This window comes from Lasioglossum baleicum, chromosome 6 (assembly GCF_051020765.1).
Source record: "Lasioglossum baleicum chromosome 6, iyLasBale1, whole genome shotgun sequence".
Taxonomy (NCBI): Eukaryota; Metazoa; Arthropoda; class Insecta; order Hymenoptera; family Halictidae; genus Lasioglossum; species Lasioglossum baleicum.
This window is the reverse complement of record NC_134934.1, coordinates 9,781,640-9,800,576: the sequence shown is the minus strand read 5'-3', so window position 1 is coordinate 9,800,576 and position 18,937 is coordinate 9,781,640. Positions and strand designations below refer to the sequence as shown.

At 41.8% G+C, this 18,937-nt stretch overlaps 2 protein-coding genes across 12 annotated transcripts in view; one reads left to right on the top strand and one right to left on the bottom strand.

Moving 5' to 3' along the window:
• Positions 1-18,937, top strand: part of Smr (nuclear receptor corepressor smrter) — a 66,628-nt gene that overhangs the window by 24,924 nt on the left and 22,767 nt on the right. The window lies entirely within an intron of this gene.
• LOC143209837 (uncharacterized) lies at positions 228-6,096 on the bottom strand. The gene is made up of 4 exons (XM_076426043.1): positions 5,360-6,096; positions 3,391-3,871; positions 1,482-2,549; positions 228-1,336 (listed from the first exon to the last, which is right to left on the bottom strand). The coding sequence occupies exons 1-3, from the start codon at positions 5,679-5,681 to the stop codon at positions 1,493-1,495; spliced, it is 1,860 nt and encodes a 619-aa protein (XP_076282158.1). The 5' UTR covers positions 5,682-6,096; the 3' UTR covers positions 228-1,336; positions 1,482-1,492.

Genomic DNA, 18,937 nt, shown 5'->3' with positions numbered 1-18,937 from the left:
GGTACAGCATGTTTGGGACTCCCTGTAGTTACACAGTGGATTACAAAATATTAGGACTGTAGATGTGATTTCTATGTTTGGTATTTGAATTAGAAGCTCAATTTTCAACTTGTCACATAGTTACTTAAATGATGGAAAAAACGAAGGAATGCCACACAAATATTCGATCAATGTGATGTAGAGCACGAACAATAAAATAAATAAATAAAATCTTCAAAATAAGTGCCACTGAATATCAATTTATTAATACTGAAAAAATAGCTGTGTTACGCTATAAGGTGGAAGCTTCGTAATCAAGTAACTAACAACTAATGCCGGTATTTGTATGCTCAGAATTTGCATGCAACGTGTTAGTAATTTGTTTGAAATGTTCCTTACTTAAACCATTGCGTTGGGTGGCAAAATATACAATGTATCTATACTTCAATTTAGACTCTACAACACGTCATTGTATACTGCAACAGAACATAATGAAATTGCTTTTTGTTTATTCAAAATATAGAACATAAATGTTACATCTATAATTGTGTCCAAACATTATGTGATCCATTAAATAATGATATGAACCTGTGACTACAACCTGTTTCTCGAAACAGGAAATTTGACCTATACGCTGTTGGTCATAATAACTACCACAATACTGAAACATGCCTGGTCAAAGCTGCGCGGGTGACTATATTATAATTCTCGGAATATTACAAGTTTTTCATTTGAAAAAAAATACATCATTCTATTCCACGATTCACAGTACAGCAAATCGTTTTAAAAATTGAATGAAATTTTCATGAACTGTAAACTATCTATTCAATAATTTCTATACTATCAACATTTTTTTGACTCGTACACAATATTTACTATTCCATCTTTTAATAGTAATTTATTCAAACCAAGGGTTTGTTTTAATTAGACATATCTAGCCAAATGAAAAATCATAGTCGAATAAAATATTTTTCTAACATTATTGTATTGCAAAGATGGATTTAGTAGCGATACATCGTTGTTCCACAATATCTAATTAACAAAAACCGTGGTAGTATTGTGTCATTGAATGCATTAGTATAGTACGTCGCGCTCAAATGAAAAGTAATCTATAATTTTATTTTTCTACTGTTAACATCGCGCGATCGGAACGATTGGGAGGGATGTACACACTGAGAAAACATAGACGTCGACACTTCACGACGGTACTTTAATTAATTCAGTTCGACAATGTTCTCATTATTTTACGGAAGTCATTGTAGCTAGTTTCTGCGTTGCAAGCGTCGCACTCGAGACCCTCGGTGACCATAAATGTTTTGTTCGAACGAAGTCATCCTCATCCGGTACTGTAGAATTTCTGAAACAGATACACAATAATTAATGCAAATACATATTAGGGAATCGATAAACTCTTCGTCTCGCATTTTGCGAACAGAACGAACGAGGGAGAATTTATCTTCGAGAATTACTCTTCGTAGTAAATTGCATAAATCGTCTCGCACCTTGTCGACGTTCACGGCCTCTCGTTGTTGGACGCGGTGGTCGATTCCCGATCCTCCCCGGTTCCGCTGGCCTCCTCCGCCTGTGGCCTCTCGTCCGCGTTCGCGTGGCACAGCTTCCGGTGCTTGTGTACGAAGTAGTAGCTGGGGAACTTGCAGCCGCAGATCTTGCAGGGATAGTACTGTACGTTCAGGTCCAGTAGCCTGACTTCTCTCCGGTTCCTTTGAACTTCCTGCCTCTGGCTGGTGGCGACAGCGGATTCGTTCAGCCTGGTCGGCAGCAAGTGCCTTTTCGTGTGTTTCCGATAGCAGTATTGCGACTTGAAGGTGTGCCTGCAGTATCCGCAGGTGTAGCTTCCGCCGGCGTTGCCAGCATCGGTGTCGATCGCCATGGCGATGGGGTCGCAGCCGTTTCCGGCCGGTCCTCCGTTCTCGTCGTTCTCCCTGGACGCGTTCTCCGCTTCGAAGCACCTCTGCAACCTCGCTTGCGACACCGCGCTCGACCCGCAGCTCGCCGTAGACGAGTAATTCTCGTTCAGAACGCGGTGGAACTTGATCGGGCCGTCGCAGCACGCCACGTCGTACACCACGGAAAGAACTCCGCTCGAGGACTCGTTCCCATTCCCGGAACTCGACCCGCCGCGCTTCTTCTTCGACGATTTGCTGCACCCCCGGTCCGTGTCCGTCGAGCTCGTCTCGTTCGTTCGGCTGCGAGCCACCCCTCCGTCGTCGACAGACAACAACGGGGAACCCCCTCGTCTTTGTCCGCTCTTCGACTGCTTCTCGACGCGTTCCTCCTTGGTCTGTCGCTGATCCGACGACTCGGACGACGACTTCTTGCTCCGATTCGACGGGATCGAGGATTGCGACTCCGAAGACGGTGCCGGCGACACCGATCGCGACGGCGACACCGGCCTCCTCGTCGCGCTGGAACACGCGAACGCTGTGAACGCCGCCGCAGCCGCGAACGATCTCGCCACATTCTCCGGCGACTTCTGTCTGCTGCTCTCTCTCGACGGACCTCGGCTCCTGTCCAGCTGGTACGGCGACGGCTTCGGCGAGGGCACCTCGCTGTTGGAAACAAATTTTCAGCGTGTCGACTTTCTACTCGCACGGTCCAGCGCGCACTTGGCAATTTTGCTACTCTTTGCGTATCGTTGTTATCGGCTTTCACGATTTTTAGCTGGGGTCTTTCTTGATCTTTGTCGGCGCAAAAGTGCCAAGCGCGCACTCGACCTCGTCCTATATCTTGCGGGGTTGACTAATCTGGGCATCTGGACCGGTAATCAATGCGCAAAGTTGATATTAGAAGCGTAATAAATCCCAATCCACTGTCTCCGTTTTCACTCGACAAGAGGTACCGGCAGAACGTCATGGTGGGTTAATAAGAGATTGATGTACACTGGAAACACGCGCGATACCTAACTGAGTAACATGCATCGATATTGAAGATATTAGGATACTTGTGAGGCACTCGAGATACTCGAGTTCCAAGGAAACGCGAATTTTAACTTTACATTTGAACTCGTCTAGCTAACAATTTTTACACCACTTCGCGGTATCCTTTCAAATCCGGTTTACCACGGATTAACAGAAATTTTTCGGTTAAAACGTTTGGCACCAGCGCACAGTGGCGGAGGATTCACAGGCACAATCCGTGAAAAGCGCCATAGCTTCTTCGAACAGGTATCCTAATATCCAGAGGCTTTTACGCATTGGCTAGGATAGCTCAACACTACGAGGGCGTTTCATTCTAAATTTTCATTCTAAATCACTGAAGATACTTTCACACGGTGGCTAGAATCCAGATATCCTCGAGTTGGTCACGAGAACGAACGAATCACGGGCTTTTCCCATCGTCCCTCCAGTTTAAATAGACGCTAACGCGAGTCCAGATGAAACAGGTTCGAACCTATAGCGCGTGTCCTGGCAGACGGAAGTCGGGACCACGGAAACGTTGAGCGGTACCGTCGACTGCATCAGCACCGAGGGTTGCAGTCGTGGTAGATGCGACAGTCCGATGGATGCAGGAGCCGGCGGCGGCGCGGTCGGTGGGTAGAGCGACGTCGCCGGCCAACAAATGCTCGGCTCGATCATCAACCTGTTCGGGATCGGTCTGAGGATGTTCCCGGCGCCGGGCGTCGACGTCGACATCGACATGGACGTCGAGGTGAGCGTCGAGGTCGGCGCTACCGGCACCGGGACCGGAACTGGTATCGGTGTCGGCAGAGGCGGCGGTGCCCGGAGCCGCAGCAACGCTGCTCGACACTGCTCCAGGGCACCGGGCATGTGCAACAAATGCGTGGCCAACAGCACGCTGTAAACGTTGTCCAGTGTCACTTCCAGCCGGCCCGTGTACATGTAGTTCAACAGCGGCGCGAACGCTTCTCCGCCTGCAAGTTACCATTCGACGGACCGATAGACTCTTTCGTCTTGCTCCCTTCGCAACCCTCGCCCACGCGCTGCCTGGGTCCACCAACCACCCCCATGTTCTAGCTTATTTTGTTGGTCTAAGTGTCGTACGAACGAAGTCAGAACGAAATTTCGGCTGACTGTTCTCTTTGACGAAGAACGAATCGATTGGGTTCGCGTTGTTCGAAATTGATAGCGTTTTCTTTCGTTTCAGCGAGGTGATCATTCAGATTCTTGCTATTTTATATTTATTTAATCATTTAAAAAAGCACTTTTGTGGCGACACTTATGGAATATGCCATTCTGCAGAGAAAACACGTTTTTCCAGACCGCCTCTTGTTCGTTGGTGGTTTATTTTGGTAGAAACTAATAGGATGTTTGTTTTCATCCTGTTGTTTTTTAAACAGTCCTGTATGATGTTGGAAACTATATTTTCGAATAGCAAACTGTCATGTTTGATGCAGTACATTTATGATTTTGGTGCAAACTAATAGGATGTTTGTTTTAATCCTTTTTTGAAATAGTCCTCTATGATGTTGGAAACTATATTTTCGAATAGCAAACTGTCACGTTTGATATGCAGTACATTTATGAATGTAACTTCGCACCAGCATCAACAGAGTTATCAGGTACAATGCTAAAGTTACTGCGTGGAAGAAACAAACAGGGGTCAAAGTAGACCCAGGCATCGTTGGACGTAACACAGTTGTCACGATACGCCCGCTTTCCTTCGAGAATTGAATGGCACTGTTCACGCTCACCGAACGGGACAGGTAGCCACAGAGAACAAAGTCGAACTAACCCTGCCGCTATCACACATGAACGTGTCACTCTTCGAGTTCCAGGCTCCATGAAGTTGAAACAAATAAATAATTGGCACGATTGCAGAGTAATCTTTTCTAACCCAAGACGTTTCTTGTTTCAAAGTTTTGGAATAAGAAATTTCAAGCCTCTGGCTCATCGAGAAGTTAGTTTAAAATCAAGGTCAAAAGTGAGGTGTAACAGTAAAACTTTGTAAAACTAAATCAAAGCGAGGTAATAAAAACGTAGTAAAATTAGAAAAGGACCATGTGCTCTACCGAAGGGCAAGTCCTTCCGCTTCGAATTCAAACTTAAAACTCTCAATCTATGAACAGCAAATTGCACCTACCGAAGTGCAATAATTTGCACCTACCGAAAACAATAAAAAGATAAAAGGGATTTGAAAGTGTCGGTCTGTTATTATCAACTTATTCAAATTATTAGCGGAAGAAAGACATTTTTATTTGGTTCCGTGTGTGGTATCAACTCGTAATAAATGATAAAGGTCTACTAATAAAATTTGTGATTTTATCAACTGTGTTCTTGAGCCAAACAGCTGTATTTGCAAGAATACCACCATAGGGTCGCGGAGAAAGCTCGCGGCAGCGATCAGTCGCGGGACACGTGCCCGTAGCGACAGGGTTGAAGTCGAGTGCCCAGTTATTTACCGATAGAGGAGACCGAGACCGAGGTAACCGGTCTTGGCGACTGGCCCGAAAGATTGGTAGCGGCGACCGCGATGGCCGTTGCTGGCAGATTGCTGCAAGAGCCAACGGTCGCGTTTGCACTGGCGTTCGGCGACGCGCTGCTCAGCAGAGCCTTCAGATAGCCGCTGTGAGCAGCGAGGACTCCCTTGTGAGCGACGAACTGGTGTTCCCCTTCGTTTCCCACTCGAACCACGGTGTCCGGTGGCGACAGAGTCTCCTGGAGCCTGGAATAACTGTCTCCGGCGACACTGTCGCCGAACCAGGCTCTGTACAGGCTGTACATATTCTCGAGGCGGGTTCAACGACTCGATTAACTCGAATACCGCCTCGAAGACTCGGCTGTTCGAAGACCGATCGGAGACGGTCGAGTCATAGTCACACGGAAGACGACGATTGTTCACAGAAAGATCACGAGACGAACATGTATGTTTTAGAGGTTTGTTTTCTTCCGGCTGGTGCTGGTAGAAGCGATCCGAACGGTAATGTCACGGTCGATCGATCGATCTCTGACGCGGTTCGTTCACGCGACCCGGATGAACGGATGATCGTGTCCCATCGAGGAGAATGGACGCGAGAGTAGCGGGTTCCGCCGCGATCGAGCGTGATTTGAACGCCCGGAGTCGGCCGCGGATTTCATCCAGTGCCGCCGCTACCACCGCCGCCGCCTCCGCCGTCGCCACCACCGCGATGTCGCGGCTGAGCTTGTAGATTCGCTTGCTTTTTCAAGTGGTTCGGTTCTACCACCCTTCGCTCTTCCTCCTCCAGACGGCGCGTATCAACCAGTCCCTGTGCAGCGCGCCCCAACCCCCCAACGCCAGAGAACCGCCCCCGACGAGTACAGATTGGTTGTACCAGCTCAATTACGGCAAGGCCGCACGTGCGCCTGCTGCTCATGTGTTTGCAATCCGTGTGCGGGATTCTCCCCCGTTGCTCCCTGTCTTCGCCTCTTTCTCTCTCTCTCTCTCTCTCTCTCTCTCCTCCCCCCAACTCTCTTCTCTGTTTGGATGTATGTATCTCTTTCCATTTTTGTCTTCTCGGGAATCTCTTCCCTTTTTTCGGTCCATCGATGGGACGAATCGACGCGATTTTCTTCCTGCGCCGCAATCCTCGAACGAAATTGTCAAGAGATATGCAAATGAGACGACAGGTTCGATGAGGGCGCGAGGTCGACGCAAAGAAGCATATCGCGTTAAAGATATTCGCTTTGAATAACTAGGAAGTTCGAATTATTCAGATTTGATTAGAAATGTAGGGACATCGGGTAATTATTTCATTGTGTAGCGTGGAACTTTATTTGGTTGGCAGAGAAAGATCAAGACTAAAATGATTAAGAGCGACGCTCTATTATTATTATTATTATTAATTTAGCATAAGATTTATAATACATAATCTATATAAATAAAAATCAAATGCTGTTCGTTGGTAAGCACATCACTTGAGAACGGCTGGACCGATTTGGCTAATACTTTTTTTAAAATGTTCGTATTAGTCGGAACTAGGTGGTTATAGGATAAGAAAAATTGGAAAAGTATCACGGAAAAATGGAAAATTCGGGAAAAACTAAAAGTGCTTTTAGAATCATTTTTCAATAGAACTTCGCAGCTTTTAATCAATATTTCAATAGAAATTTACATTATCGTTTATTATAAATATTTGGATGTTTTATGGCAAATGGCGTCGTACGAGTACCATTGTATACGGTGAATGATGAAATGATTAGAGTGAATCGAAAAGGCTGACGACTTGACACGGTGATAATCAATTTTTAAATAAGAATCAATCGATATATAAATTGCAAATAGACGTTTAGCAATACCGTAAATAACAGTATACTCGCCGCAGTAAATGTAGTTTTCATATCGCGGCTGCTCCAACAATTTAATCACTCACTGTGAAATATAAGTAAATGTTGCAAACTTAATGAATAATCGTGATCGACGCCAACACGCGATTCGGGGGTGGGAGAGATCAGCTCCTCCCCTTGGATTGATGCGGCTGGTCGACGCGTTTCGATGAGAGAATTGCTCGACGAGAAAAAGCACGAAAGGAAAGCTCTCGACTATTGTTGATTCAATTACTCCTGCGGACGTTCACGATACACCGTACACTTTTTTGTTAAATCGCGTTTCGCCACCGTTCTCGTTCGATTCGCCATCACGGTGCGGTTGTTTCGGCGATATATTCGGTATCGGCGACTTGCGCGAGTTAGACCCACCTCATAAATTGTCGGACGTGTTCAATTTTCAACGATGGACGCGATGGAACCGTGGCAGAGTTGACGAATTATGTATTTATGAGGCGAGATGTAACGACATTGCATAACATGCATAAAATCAGGATTTTCTTCAGTGCACAGGCAGAATTGCCACCTTATCACCATGTAGATACCGGAGATGTAAAAAGATACATACATAATACAATGAACAGTACGCGACAGTGTTTCAAATCAAAGTTACCGGATTTTAAACAACGAATAATATTATAGAAATGTCATTCCATGCTAAATCGATCACTTTTTGCAGGCACCATCGTCGATTTTGTTCTAAATGAAATATGTTGTAGTCCATGTGAAATTAGGGGGGGTTTAAGTCATCATTTTGCCGATTTCGAATTTTTTTTAGAAATGGCAGGCCCTCGAAAATTTCAATGTTTGCCCATTTCGGCGAAAACCGGCCTCACTTGCGAATTTTTATCTCGGGAACTGTTTGCCCGATTGGGCTACATTTTTCTTTGTTTTATTCGGAAAGGATTGGGATATTACAAAATGATTTCTTCAACCTCGACAAACAACTTTATAATGTCGAAAAATTTAAACATCAATTTTGGACATTCATAAAAGTCTTTGGTCTGTTTTGGTCTTTACCAAAAAATTAAGATCCAGGTCCAAAACAAATAGTTATCGAGATATAAGCTGTTAAAGTTTTTGTAAAATTTGATTGTGTGGAGTTGTACGTTAAAAGTTAAAGTTAAGAGTTAAAAGCCTACAACTACAGTCCACCGGACCGCGTCGATGAGACAACATCATCGTGTGCGTGCCTCGAGACAAACGAAACTTAAAGGGACATTCGTCGCCAGGCCCGTACGACATCATCGTCTCTGCCCATTCGGATCGTAAAGAAGTTGCAAAATATGAAAGAAACCTTATATCCATTGTTATAAGAATATTAATCCTGTATTATAAAATATTACCGTACCTTATATACCGTTCCTCCAGCGGATTAGGCGATATACCTGTAAAGGTCGTTATAGCAAGCAAAAAACGCATACGATTCTTCAACCCCCACAGATCGACAACACGTGCGACGGACCCATCGAATCGACGAGCGGATTACCCTTATAAATCACGTCATTGATGACCGTAGACAATACCACAATGAATTTCTTTGACACTTTCCCCATTTCTCAACCTAAAGTTCTTCCGACACACCACCGTCCAATTAACAAAGCAACATTTCCCCACCTAAATCATTCCCGAAAAACCGAAGTGACAACCGCAGTGTTATTTTGACCGTGGTCGGAGTAACTTTTTCCCGTTCGCTGTCACGATTTTGGATAATGTGTTGTGTGTTGTGCTTCAAACTTATTCGCGCAAATGGCAGTGTCCTGTCGATCCGACGGAGGAACAGAAGATTCTGAAAGATTTGTAAGTACCTATACTCGACATTAGTATTTTATAATCCAGGATTAATATTCTTATGTATAAAATTGGATACGAAGCATTCTTTCATATTTTGCTACGGGACAACCTGTGAAATAAATTCGTTCATTTACTTGAACCCTTTCGCATAATTTCATATTGAATATTTGCCTATTGGCTGTCCCGTTCTCAACAAACATCTCGAAATATATGGAAGGGACGGGAAAAATGACTTGACTTTGCAATGCACTTGAGGAGACTCGCGAAAGTCAATTTTAAAATCTGCAACGAGAATCTCCGCCTCTCGTTACATACTGGTATAATACATACATTTTAAATATACATAGGAAATGTATCTGCTTACATCTTTCGTGTATATGCGTTACATAATGCACACTGCAGAAAGATATGTATGTAGCTCCGTTTAATTTTCTGCATCTTAGGACACCAACACTCCCTTCAAATTTCCGATTATTCAATTCGGGAATGTTTGATGAACATACAGCATACTTTTAATATAAAGCCTGATCCTTTTATTTAGGAGCCGTTGTTTTTAAAAGTGCTACAAGTCCATTTGGTTATTAATTAAAAAGATTTTTTATATCTACAGTGACTCCCACTAATATTCGGACACTCTTAAAAACACCGTAACTTTTTTAATATTGAGATGTACGACTTGAAATTTTTGGAGAAGTTAGAACAATTGGTTTGCTACACAACGTGACAAAACTTTTTGAAAAAAACTGCAAGTTTTCGGAATTGCAGAGAAAATTCTAAATAAATGTTAAATGCTTTCGGCGCAACGGTTCGATCATTTATTATAATACGAATTATAAAGCAATTTTGCTAATTGTCAAACAAAATCAACGTTTCGATCCTAGTTTGGATCCTTTTCAAGATTTATTTGAATCGCGTCTGTAAAGTAAATATGTAAAAATTCTAAAAGTTGTATTTTTCAACTTTTTTATGTAGAGTTATATGGAAAATTTAGGAAACACGTTTGGTAGATCTGTAACGATTAAACATATTCTGAAAATACAAACGTTTGAAGATGGTAAAAATTGCAGTTTTCCACGATCTTCGGCCTCCAACTGCAGTAATTCTAAGCATTCTTACATCTTTCAATGCCTGTCGTTTTTACCACGTTCTTATTAGATCGCTTTCTTGTCTGACTGTCTGTCTGTTTGTTTCCCGCATCAACCGATTTCGATGAAAGTTTCAGTATGTGTATAACTAACATAGATCTACAAAACATATATTTTAAATTTTCTTTAAGGGCCCAAATAAAAAGTTTTAAAAAATGCCTTTCTTATTTTTGCATGTAACTTTGCAAATTATAATTTTTGGAAAATATTTTTTGCATATCATTTCGTAAAAGAATGCTTCTAATTGATTACAAAAAGTCAGGTCGTTTGGTACAATTATAAAAAAGTTATTGGTTTTTAAAAAGTGTACACCCCCACTGTATGTACTTTTCAAATTGTACAACTTCAACCCCATCTGTCGTGGAAAAACTAAATTACAAAGGCGGGAAGTTTCAAATGTGAAAAACGGTCATTTCAATTGCAACAACCTAATAATATAAAAAAATGTGAAACTGGTGAGTGATCGGTTTTGGTACGGTCGGTGTTAGAAAATTTTTCGTCCGACCCGTGCTCTATTTGCCAGGTCTTTTTTTCCGCGGTCCGATGGTGGTGGAAGGGGGAGCGTAACCGAAATGGTAATTCGTGATTGTGGCGGTCGCCGGGAAAGTGTTGAAAAACCAACGAAAATATTTGACGGTGAGTATAGTCGAGAGAGGTTCGTGTTCGCCTCGAAAAGGAAGGATCTTTTCGGGATGCGTCTTTTGCCGGCCCCCTTCGGTCTCTTTCTCCTTCTCTTCCTCCTGTTTCCTCTATCTCACTGCCTGCCCTCTGATGTTTTTCATCAAATTAACTCGCGGTACGAGTACTCTTTCTCCGCGGTGTTTGCATAATATCGTTTATAATTCACGTTGCGCTGAATTCCACTTTATTCCGGCTGGCAGTCCGCGCACGAGCGTGCGCGAGCAGAGAACGCTCGCTCGCTATCTTCGTTTCCTGACTCTTCGCCGTCCCGCTATCAATCGGATATCGTCGTGCTCTCTCTGTTCGTACAGGGTACGGGCGGAAACACCTTCCGGATTTTAAAGGTCAACAAAAAGGAACTGCGAATACAATTCAAAATTTTATTACACTCCGAATGTACACGGAATACGGTTTGTGTTCGTGTATGGACTTTTGAATACGATATCTTCTAGATAACGGCCTTCATTCTGCGGTTACACATTCGTGGTCGACGTCTCAAACTTTTGTCCGGTGCACCGGCTCGTTTGCGACTGTATTGCTGCAATTTATTGACGTTAGGGTGAGATAGTGAAACATCCCGGGGACAATGGCAATAATAACCATGCAAACGATCGCGACGGTGTTCATCAGTCTCTCGATCGCGATGCAAACGTTTTAGGGGCGATTTGGGGGGGGGGGATCGGGGGTTGCGCAGGAGTAGGGGAAGGAACAGAGGTGGAGAAACGAAGGGACAGAGGGGACCGCGTCTGTTAACTCCCGGTTTGAAGCTTCGTTCTCCAGGGAAATGTGCGTAATCGCCGTGTTCTATCCTGAATCGGTGGCGACTCATTCTTGCTGGCGTGTGCGTTCGTTTTACGGGCACAACATTCACCGTCAATACTTGCACCGCCGTTGTTCGTACGTCAGCAGACACTCGACTGCGTTCACGGGAATACGATTTCTAGCGTGAACGTGCTATTATATGTTATTCCATCAATTTTATTATTCGTTTTCGCCGTTCGCGAATTACCCTTAAAAAGAGTTGTGTAGAGGTCGGTCAAAACACTGGACTTTTTCTTTAAATTTTTAATAGGATTTAAATAAAATCCTCTGCAAATTCAAATAACTTGCTCTTCTATGTACCGTAACTTATTGTTCGAACACTTTTTTAAGAATTAGCCGAACGACCAAGTTTTCTGCCAAGCTCGAAAGATTAGTCGTATTTTTATCCGAGCCTGTAACGAAAATTTAAACTGGTATAAATTATATACGCTCTGAAAATTTCATTGAAATTGGTTAATTGGTTCACGCATTATAAACGATCAAAAATGGTAAAACTTGCCACTTTATGGTACACTACAAATTACCACTTTTGATCGTTTATAATTGCCAAACCAATTAACCAATTTCAATGAAATTTTCAGAGCGTATATAATTTATACCAGTTGACCAGACACATCTTTTGAATTTTCGTTATTGGCCCAGCTAAGAAAGTTGTAAAAATCAATTTTTACTATCGTTTTTCACAATTCCGTCCAAATGGATTTTTTCGACATATCTTTTAGACGTCATTTATTAAACTAATTCTTCTAGCCTTACAGAGAAATTGAAGTCGTTTGGTCCATTCATAAAAAAGTTGTTCCGATTTAAAGTGTGTGGAATCGGTTTATGTTCCTTACAAAACTGTACTTTCTTGAAAAGGGCGGCGATCATCGTTTGAATCGTTGGAATTGAAATCGAGGACAGAGGGCGGGGTTTGGGGAGGGGGAAGGAAATAGCCCTTCGAGCTCGCAACGTATAATCGGGAGCAGAAGTGTACACATTGGAGAGGTCGGCATCGCTCTCGGTGGATCCCGGGGAGACGAAAGAACGCTCGCGGTTTAATGCTCCGAGCTCGGTCGAGACAAGCTGAGCAAACACTTTTCGCGATATTACCAGGATCCGAGCGGGCTTTCCGCGGCCTCTCTTCCACGCTCGCTCTCTCCTCCCTCTCCACCCCATGTAATGAAATAAATACTCATCCGCTCGGAAATTCACTCGCTCTCTTTCTTTGCGTTTCATCGGCGCACACGATGCTTCCGTTTTTATTCTTCGCTGTTACCTTAATGGAGTCAACCCTCTCTCTCTCTCACTCCCCGTCCCTCCCGATATCCTAGGGTAATTGTCAGGTGTGATATATAACATTTCAATAACCGAATTCGATTCATCTAATCGCCAGTCCAAATTGTATTCAAATTCTGATGTAACGTTGCTTGATCGTACGCATCGCCGAACGAAGTTAACGACGTACTCTCAATTTATTGTTAACGCAAAGAAAAGCATGCATCCCCTCGTCTTTATAGGCCAGACACGAGTAACAAGCTCACTTTGTCCTGAGAATGCCCCGAGTTTGCCTCCCAGGGCCAACGCTTCGGAACAAATAACCTCGAAGAAAGAAATAAAAGACTGTCTTGCTCTTTCTTGTCGAGCACCCCGGGTAGGCGTGGTTTTGTAGTAGACTCTGTAACTCTACCAGAGCTGGGGAAAATAGTATTTTAAATAGTAAATAATTCAAAGTTGTACGCATATTTCAAAATAAACAGAATTATATATATATATATATATATATAATTCTGTTTATTTTGAAATATGCGTACAACTTTGAAAATGAAATAATTTATTTGAGAGAGGCAGTAATTTTTGAAAATACATAAAATACATTTTATTCGAAGAATATATTGCAAATATTTGTATTTTGTCTTTATTTTTCATTTTAATTTTAAATATTATTGCTGAAACTAATAGTGCGGATTCAGTACATTTATGAGTGTGAATCGTTTCTTAACGATAAGATGGACATAAACCGCATATGTTTATGCGGTTCCTCAGAGTATTATAACAATGCAAAAAGTAAAATTTTTTATTTTGTGTTTCTGTGGTTGTTAAAATAGAAATATTTTATTTTCTGGATCAAATTGTTGAAATGGAAATATTTTATTTCCTGGATCAAATTGTTGAAATGGAAATATTTTATTTCCTGGATCAAATTGTTGAAATAGAAAAATTTTATTTCGACGTTCAGATTGTTCAAATAGAAATATTTTAGTTTCGAAATTGTATACCTTTTTTAAAATACTATTTTCATTAGGGAAAATAAAATCTAAAATATTCAAAAAAGTATTTGAAATATTTGTTTCGCCAAATAATGCCCACTTCTGTACTCTACACAGTAATTTTATAGAGCGTAAGCAGAAAACGGTGTTTTTTATAATAAAAAATAACACTTCTTAATGTGGAGAACCGTTGTTCAACTCCGTATAGCCATTCACATCAACATAAACAGACGTTGAAAACAGAGGGTGACTAAAAATCTGTTCACCATTTCCGAAAGAAATGCAATTCTGCGTGTCCTTCATGGGCGACAGGAGAACATTGCGGCTGTCCTCTTTTTTCAAATAATTATCATTCACGAGAGAACGCGGCTAGGTAATGATAATTTGAACAGCCGTTTGTGTTGCTGTTTCTGTGTAACCAACGTTTGGTCGACGAATTTCCGCGAGCAATTCATTTTCCCAGTCATTTGCCACGACTGTCGCGTTTCCAAACATAGGGACGTGTGCCGTCCATTTATTTATAACATCATCATTAGCAACGCCACTTTTGCCGCGTATACAAATTACCTTGGAAAGAATGATGCCGCGCGAATGACCCCTCCGGCCGAGCGATTCAATCGGACAGGGAGAAGGAGAGGGGGCGCGCGCGTTTGAAATCTCGTAAATACCAGCTGTAAATCTCGAATCACCCTGTCCAAAATTTACCTGAAGCTTTCGAGTAAACGCAGAGAAAAAAAATATATAAAAAAATACTAGAGTATTCTTGGGACACCTTGTATATTGAAATTCTTAAATCCTATTAATCTTCCTGCTATTTTAACCCTTGAGTGAACTATTGGGTGAAATACGGCCCCACTCAAATTCATGCTAATAGAACTAGACTACGGATTTTACGCATTTATAACAAAAATGGGCCGGGTGTAATTTAAAACAATAGAAACATTAGAAGAATTTAGAAATATGATTACATTATTTTCGACCTGTTCAACATATTAAGAAAGAAAATAGATTTCCGCAATAAATGCATAAAATCCGCTGTCTAGTTATAACAGTTCCCGCCCCTGGTTTGAAAAGATTCGAAAGTTATCCAATGGTATCCCGTTTGAAACTAGAATATCCCATTAACTTTTCAAACGTGGTCGACAAAATTTTAGTTTTGAAACATGGTGCAGCGGTCGGAGAGTCGAACGCAGTGGAGGGAGGGGAGGGGGTTGGTAGGCAAGCAAGGTTTGTGGGGGTGGCCGATCACAGGGGCGAAAGGGCGGCAGTGTACGCGCGCGCACTCACTCATCTCTCTCTCTCTCTCCCTCTGTTCCATCCACTCTCTTTGTCTCTCGCGAACGCGCACGCTCGCTGTAGGCGCGCGAGCTAATTAGCGTCTTGATTTACTTAATCCCAATTAATGCCTTTGGCTGCAACAGCTCTCGCGTTCCTGTGTGCATTAGACGGTGGAACGTGGTCGAATTCGACGGCAACATGGCTGCGTTTTCGTTGTGCAAATAATGGATTATCCACGTTGCCGCGGGTACACACAGCACGCGCACGGTTAATACGCGGTACCGTCTGCTCGCCGGAAACCAACGTAATATGTCGTCGTTGCGATTTCCCCGTACACACTGTTTAATTGTCCTTAAACCGTTCCGCGCGGATTTTCTTCTTGCCCGAATGCCGACAAGTTCTGAACGATTAACACTTTCACTCGTCTCTGCGTGTTGTCATCCACGCACGTGGACCACCCGATTTTTAATTTACAACCGCATGTTTCTTTTTATTTATCTTAATCTTGTCTTTATGTTATTCTATCTTCTTTCGCTGCCTCTCTTAATCTATCTTAATCTTGTCTTTATCCTACTCTTTCTTCTTTCGCTGTCTCTCTTTTTACCACGCTTATATTAGCTTGCCGAGTAGTCGTTGTTGTATGCGTCAAATCTTGTAACTGAATGTTGAACCACTTCCCGATGAGCTAGAGACTTGAAACCTTAAACATAGCTCAGAAGTGGATCACAATGCAATATTAAAAAACAAATTTAAAACAAAAACTGTGGCGTTCAGGAGAAAAAGATTTTAATATTAACCGTCACACCTCGTCGCGCGACGCTTGGTAGTACGTGATCGCGTTCAGCGATCCCCACTCCGCGCGCCAGCGCTCCCTACTCCACTACGTGTTTCAACTCCGACTCATCCCCACTCCAAAGGAATGAGCACCAAAGGAGCTCAGTGTAGTTGTGGTGTTCCGTTTATTCAGTAGTTCCATTTCAAGTCGAACTTTAAACGATTGTCATAAACAATTCGGATGTCGTACCAAAAAAATCCTATGCTACATGATAGATAATGCTATTAGAATTATGTGTATCAAATTTGAAGTAAATCCGACGCATAGTTTCCGAGATATTTGTTACACCAGTTGAAAAATTTTGTAGTTTCGTACCTGCTCGAAAACAGCGAGTCCGCACGAACTTCTAAGCACTGTAACTTCGTTATTTTTGGGAGCTGTTGCATCTACCGTGGCTTAAATTATTCCCTGAACTCTAAATTAAAGGGAAATTAAGGGTGGCGTAACCCCTTAAGTGAACTATTGGCTGCGATAAAATTAAGATGTTTATATTATTCAATAACGTGATAGTTACCTTAAAAATGGCAGAAAATATTAGAACAGAATGGAAAATAATTGAATAAATCTATGAACAAATATCTCAATTGATTTTCGTTCCGACGCGATATTAAGTTTGAGAACCTCCAATTTTCCAGTTTAAAAAGATCACAAAGCTTTTGGCCACTCCAATCGAACGATACTCTTATAAACAGAATGTGTACGCATCAAAACATGGAACAACGCACTCGATCTCTCTCGAGTATTCTGCCGAAAATAATAATCGACCGTAGAAATAAACTCGAGATATTCGAACGGACCGAGTAGTCGCTTCGTCATCGATACGATCGCGTCCCCTACAACTCTTCTTCGATTAAAAGACATTGTTTGCACAGCTAGATCGCAATTTGTCCGCGTTCAATCTCCCGTTCAGCTTCCCCGAGCAACGTCACAATGATCCCGTGTTTGTTCGACCCTTTCCCCAGTTCTTCCCGCCGCCATAGATCAAAAGTAATAAATCCTCCTAATAGATCGATTTAATTAACACTCACACAGCCGTCGATAAAAACTTCAGCAAACAACTGACGCTGGAAATGCCCGATGTTCCGAATCTTATGCCAATATGTAGATGGCAATGTACTTGGTTATTTTATTTCTTTCTATCTACAAGGTACCTCGAATAGCACATAATTATAATGGAAAGGGAAAAACCTATTCTGCTTTATGAATAAAGGAACCACAAATATACAGTGTGAGGCACCAGATATTACCACCCCTTGATTTCAATTTATTTTAATTTAAATATTACAAAGAAAACCTTGCTTTTTTAATTCTGGTATATTAACGATTCTTTGTAATTGATCAGGGAACAGGGTTATTATTATTAATTCGGATGAATTAATTCTTGGGATCGTGAAATTTAATATTATACAGGGTGTCTCAGCTGAAGGAGGCCACCTAAATATTTTCTTTATGTTTAATGGCACAAAAAAAATATCTTCGGCATAATTTAAATTAGTGTTGTATAAAGCTCGAGTCTTCGAAGCTTCAGAGCTCAGTCTTAAAGACTAAGTTTCTATAGAAGAAGATTTAGAAGAAGTCTTTAAGACTGAGCTCTGGAGCTTCGAAGACTCGAGCTTTATACAACACTAATTTAAATGGTATCGAAGGAGGAATATCATAGAAGAACAATTTCTGGCCTTCTTCAGCTGAGACACCCTGTACGTATAGTTTAAGGGGGATAATAATATTCTATACTCCCTCTGTCCCATAACAATAGTAGCGAAAGAAAATAAGTATAGAACGCAACATTTATTATCAACAAACTAGATTACATTAAACAATAAATTAGAAATATTCCTCGCAATTTTTATTTTGAGTGTTCAAATAGTTTCTGGATTTTTCAATAATTTCGTTACAGCATTTTAAACTTGTAGGTAGGATCACTTGTGAGTTTAAAATTATTAGAGCCATCGTTCTTCATTGCTTCCAGCATAACTTGTTTTTTTTTCATCTTACTATTACAATGGGTTGATATTCAACTGAAATAAAACGATTGATTCCGATCAGTGGATGAAATTAGAAAACTATTGGGTCGGCAAATAAGTTCTCCGGCTTTTTTAGGCTGGAATAAATCGCAAAAATCGAACGAACTTATTTGCCAACCCAATAGTTATAATTCGTAATAATTACGTTAACCTAAAAATTGAAAGATGTGTCAAAACAAATGACAGATGTCATGAAATATTGATTTTGATTGAAGGCTTCGCAATTTCCCGCTACAACATAACTTACAGAGCTGCGTTCGCCAATAATTCCCGTTTAAATGTTCACTTGCTACTATTATTATGATACAGAGGGAGTATATTAATTTCTGTAATTATTAAGAGAGCTCGAATACCTTTTCTGCTTGATTACATAACACGAACTAAATGTTGCTGACATAACGTGATCGTTGCCAAAGAAATCTTCGGATATTCTCGAAGTGAAAGCGTCACTGAAACTAATTTTATTCCAGATTTTCAATGTTTAATTCATGAGTATAAAATCAATTTCTCGTAGACTACTCTGATCGCGGATTATCCTGTAGAATTCGACCTCGGAGGAGTCGAGTCGACAGGATTACTGAAATTATTCAATTCAGATGCGAAATGCAAAACAATACAGCGGTGAATACATTTCTCTCCCTTGTTCTCCCTCTCCGACGCAGCAACCCGATTACGGAATGATTCGAACGTCTATTGAATGAGCCAAGGGTCAGCTAATGGGTTGGACCAACTAGCTAACGTTAGTGCGCACATATCCCCCACAGGTATCCCGTGTCTCCGCCTTAATAAAATATTCTCTTTGATTCCGAGCGCGCCGGTTGTTCATTGGAATTACGAGCGGAAAGAAGCCTCGATTAATTTAACCCGA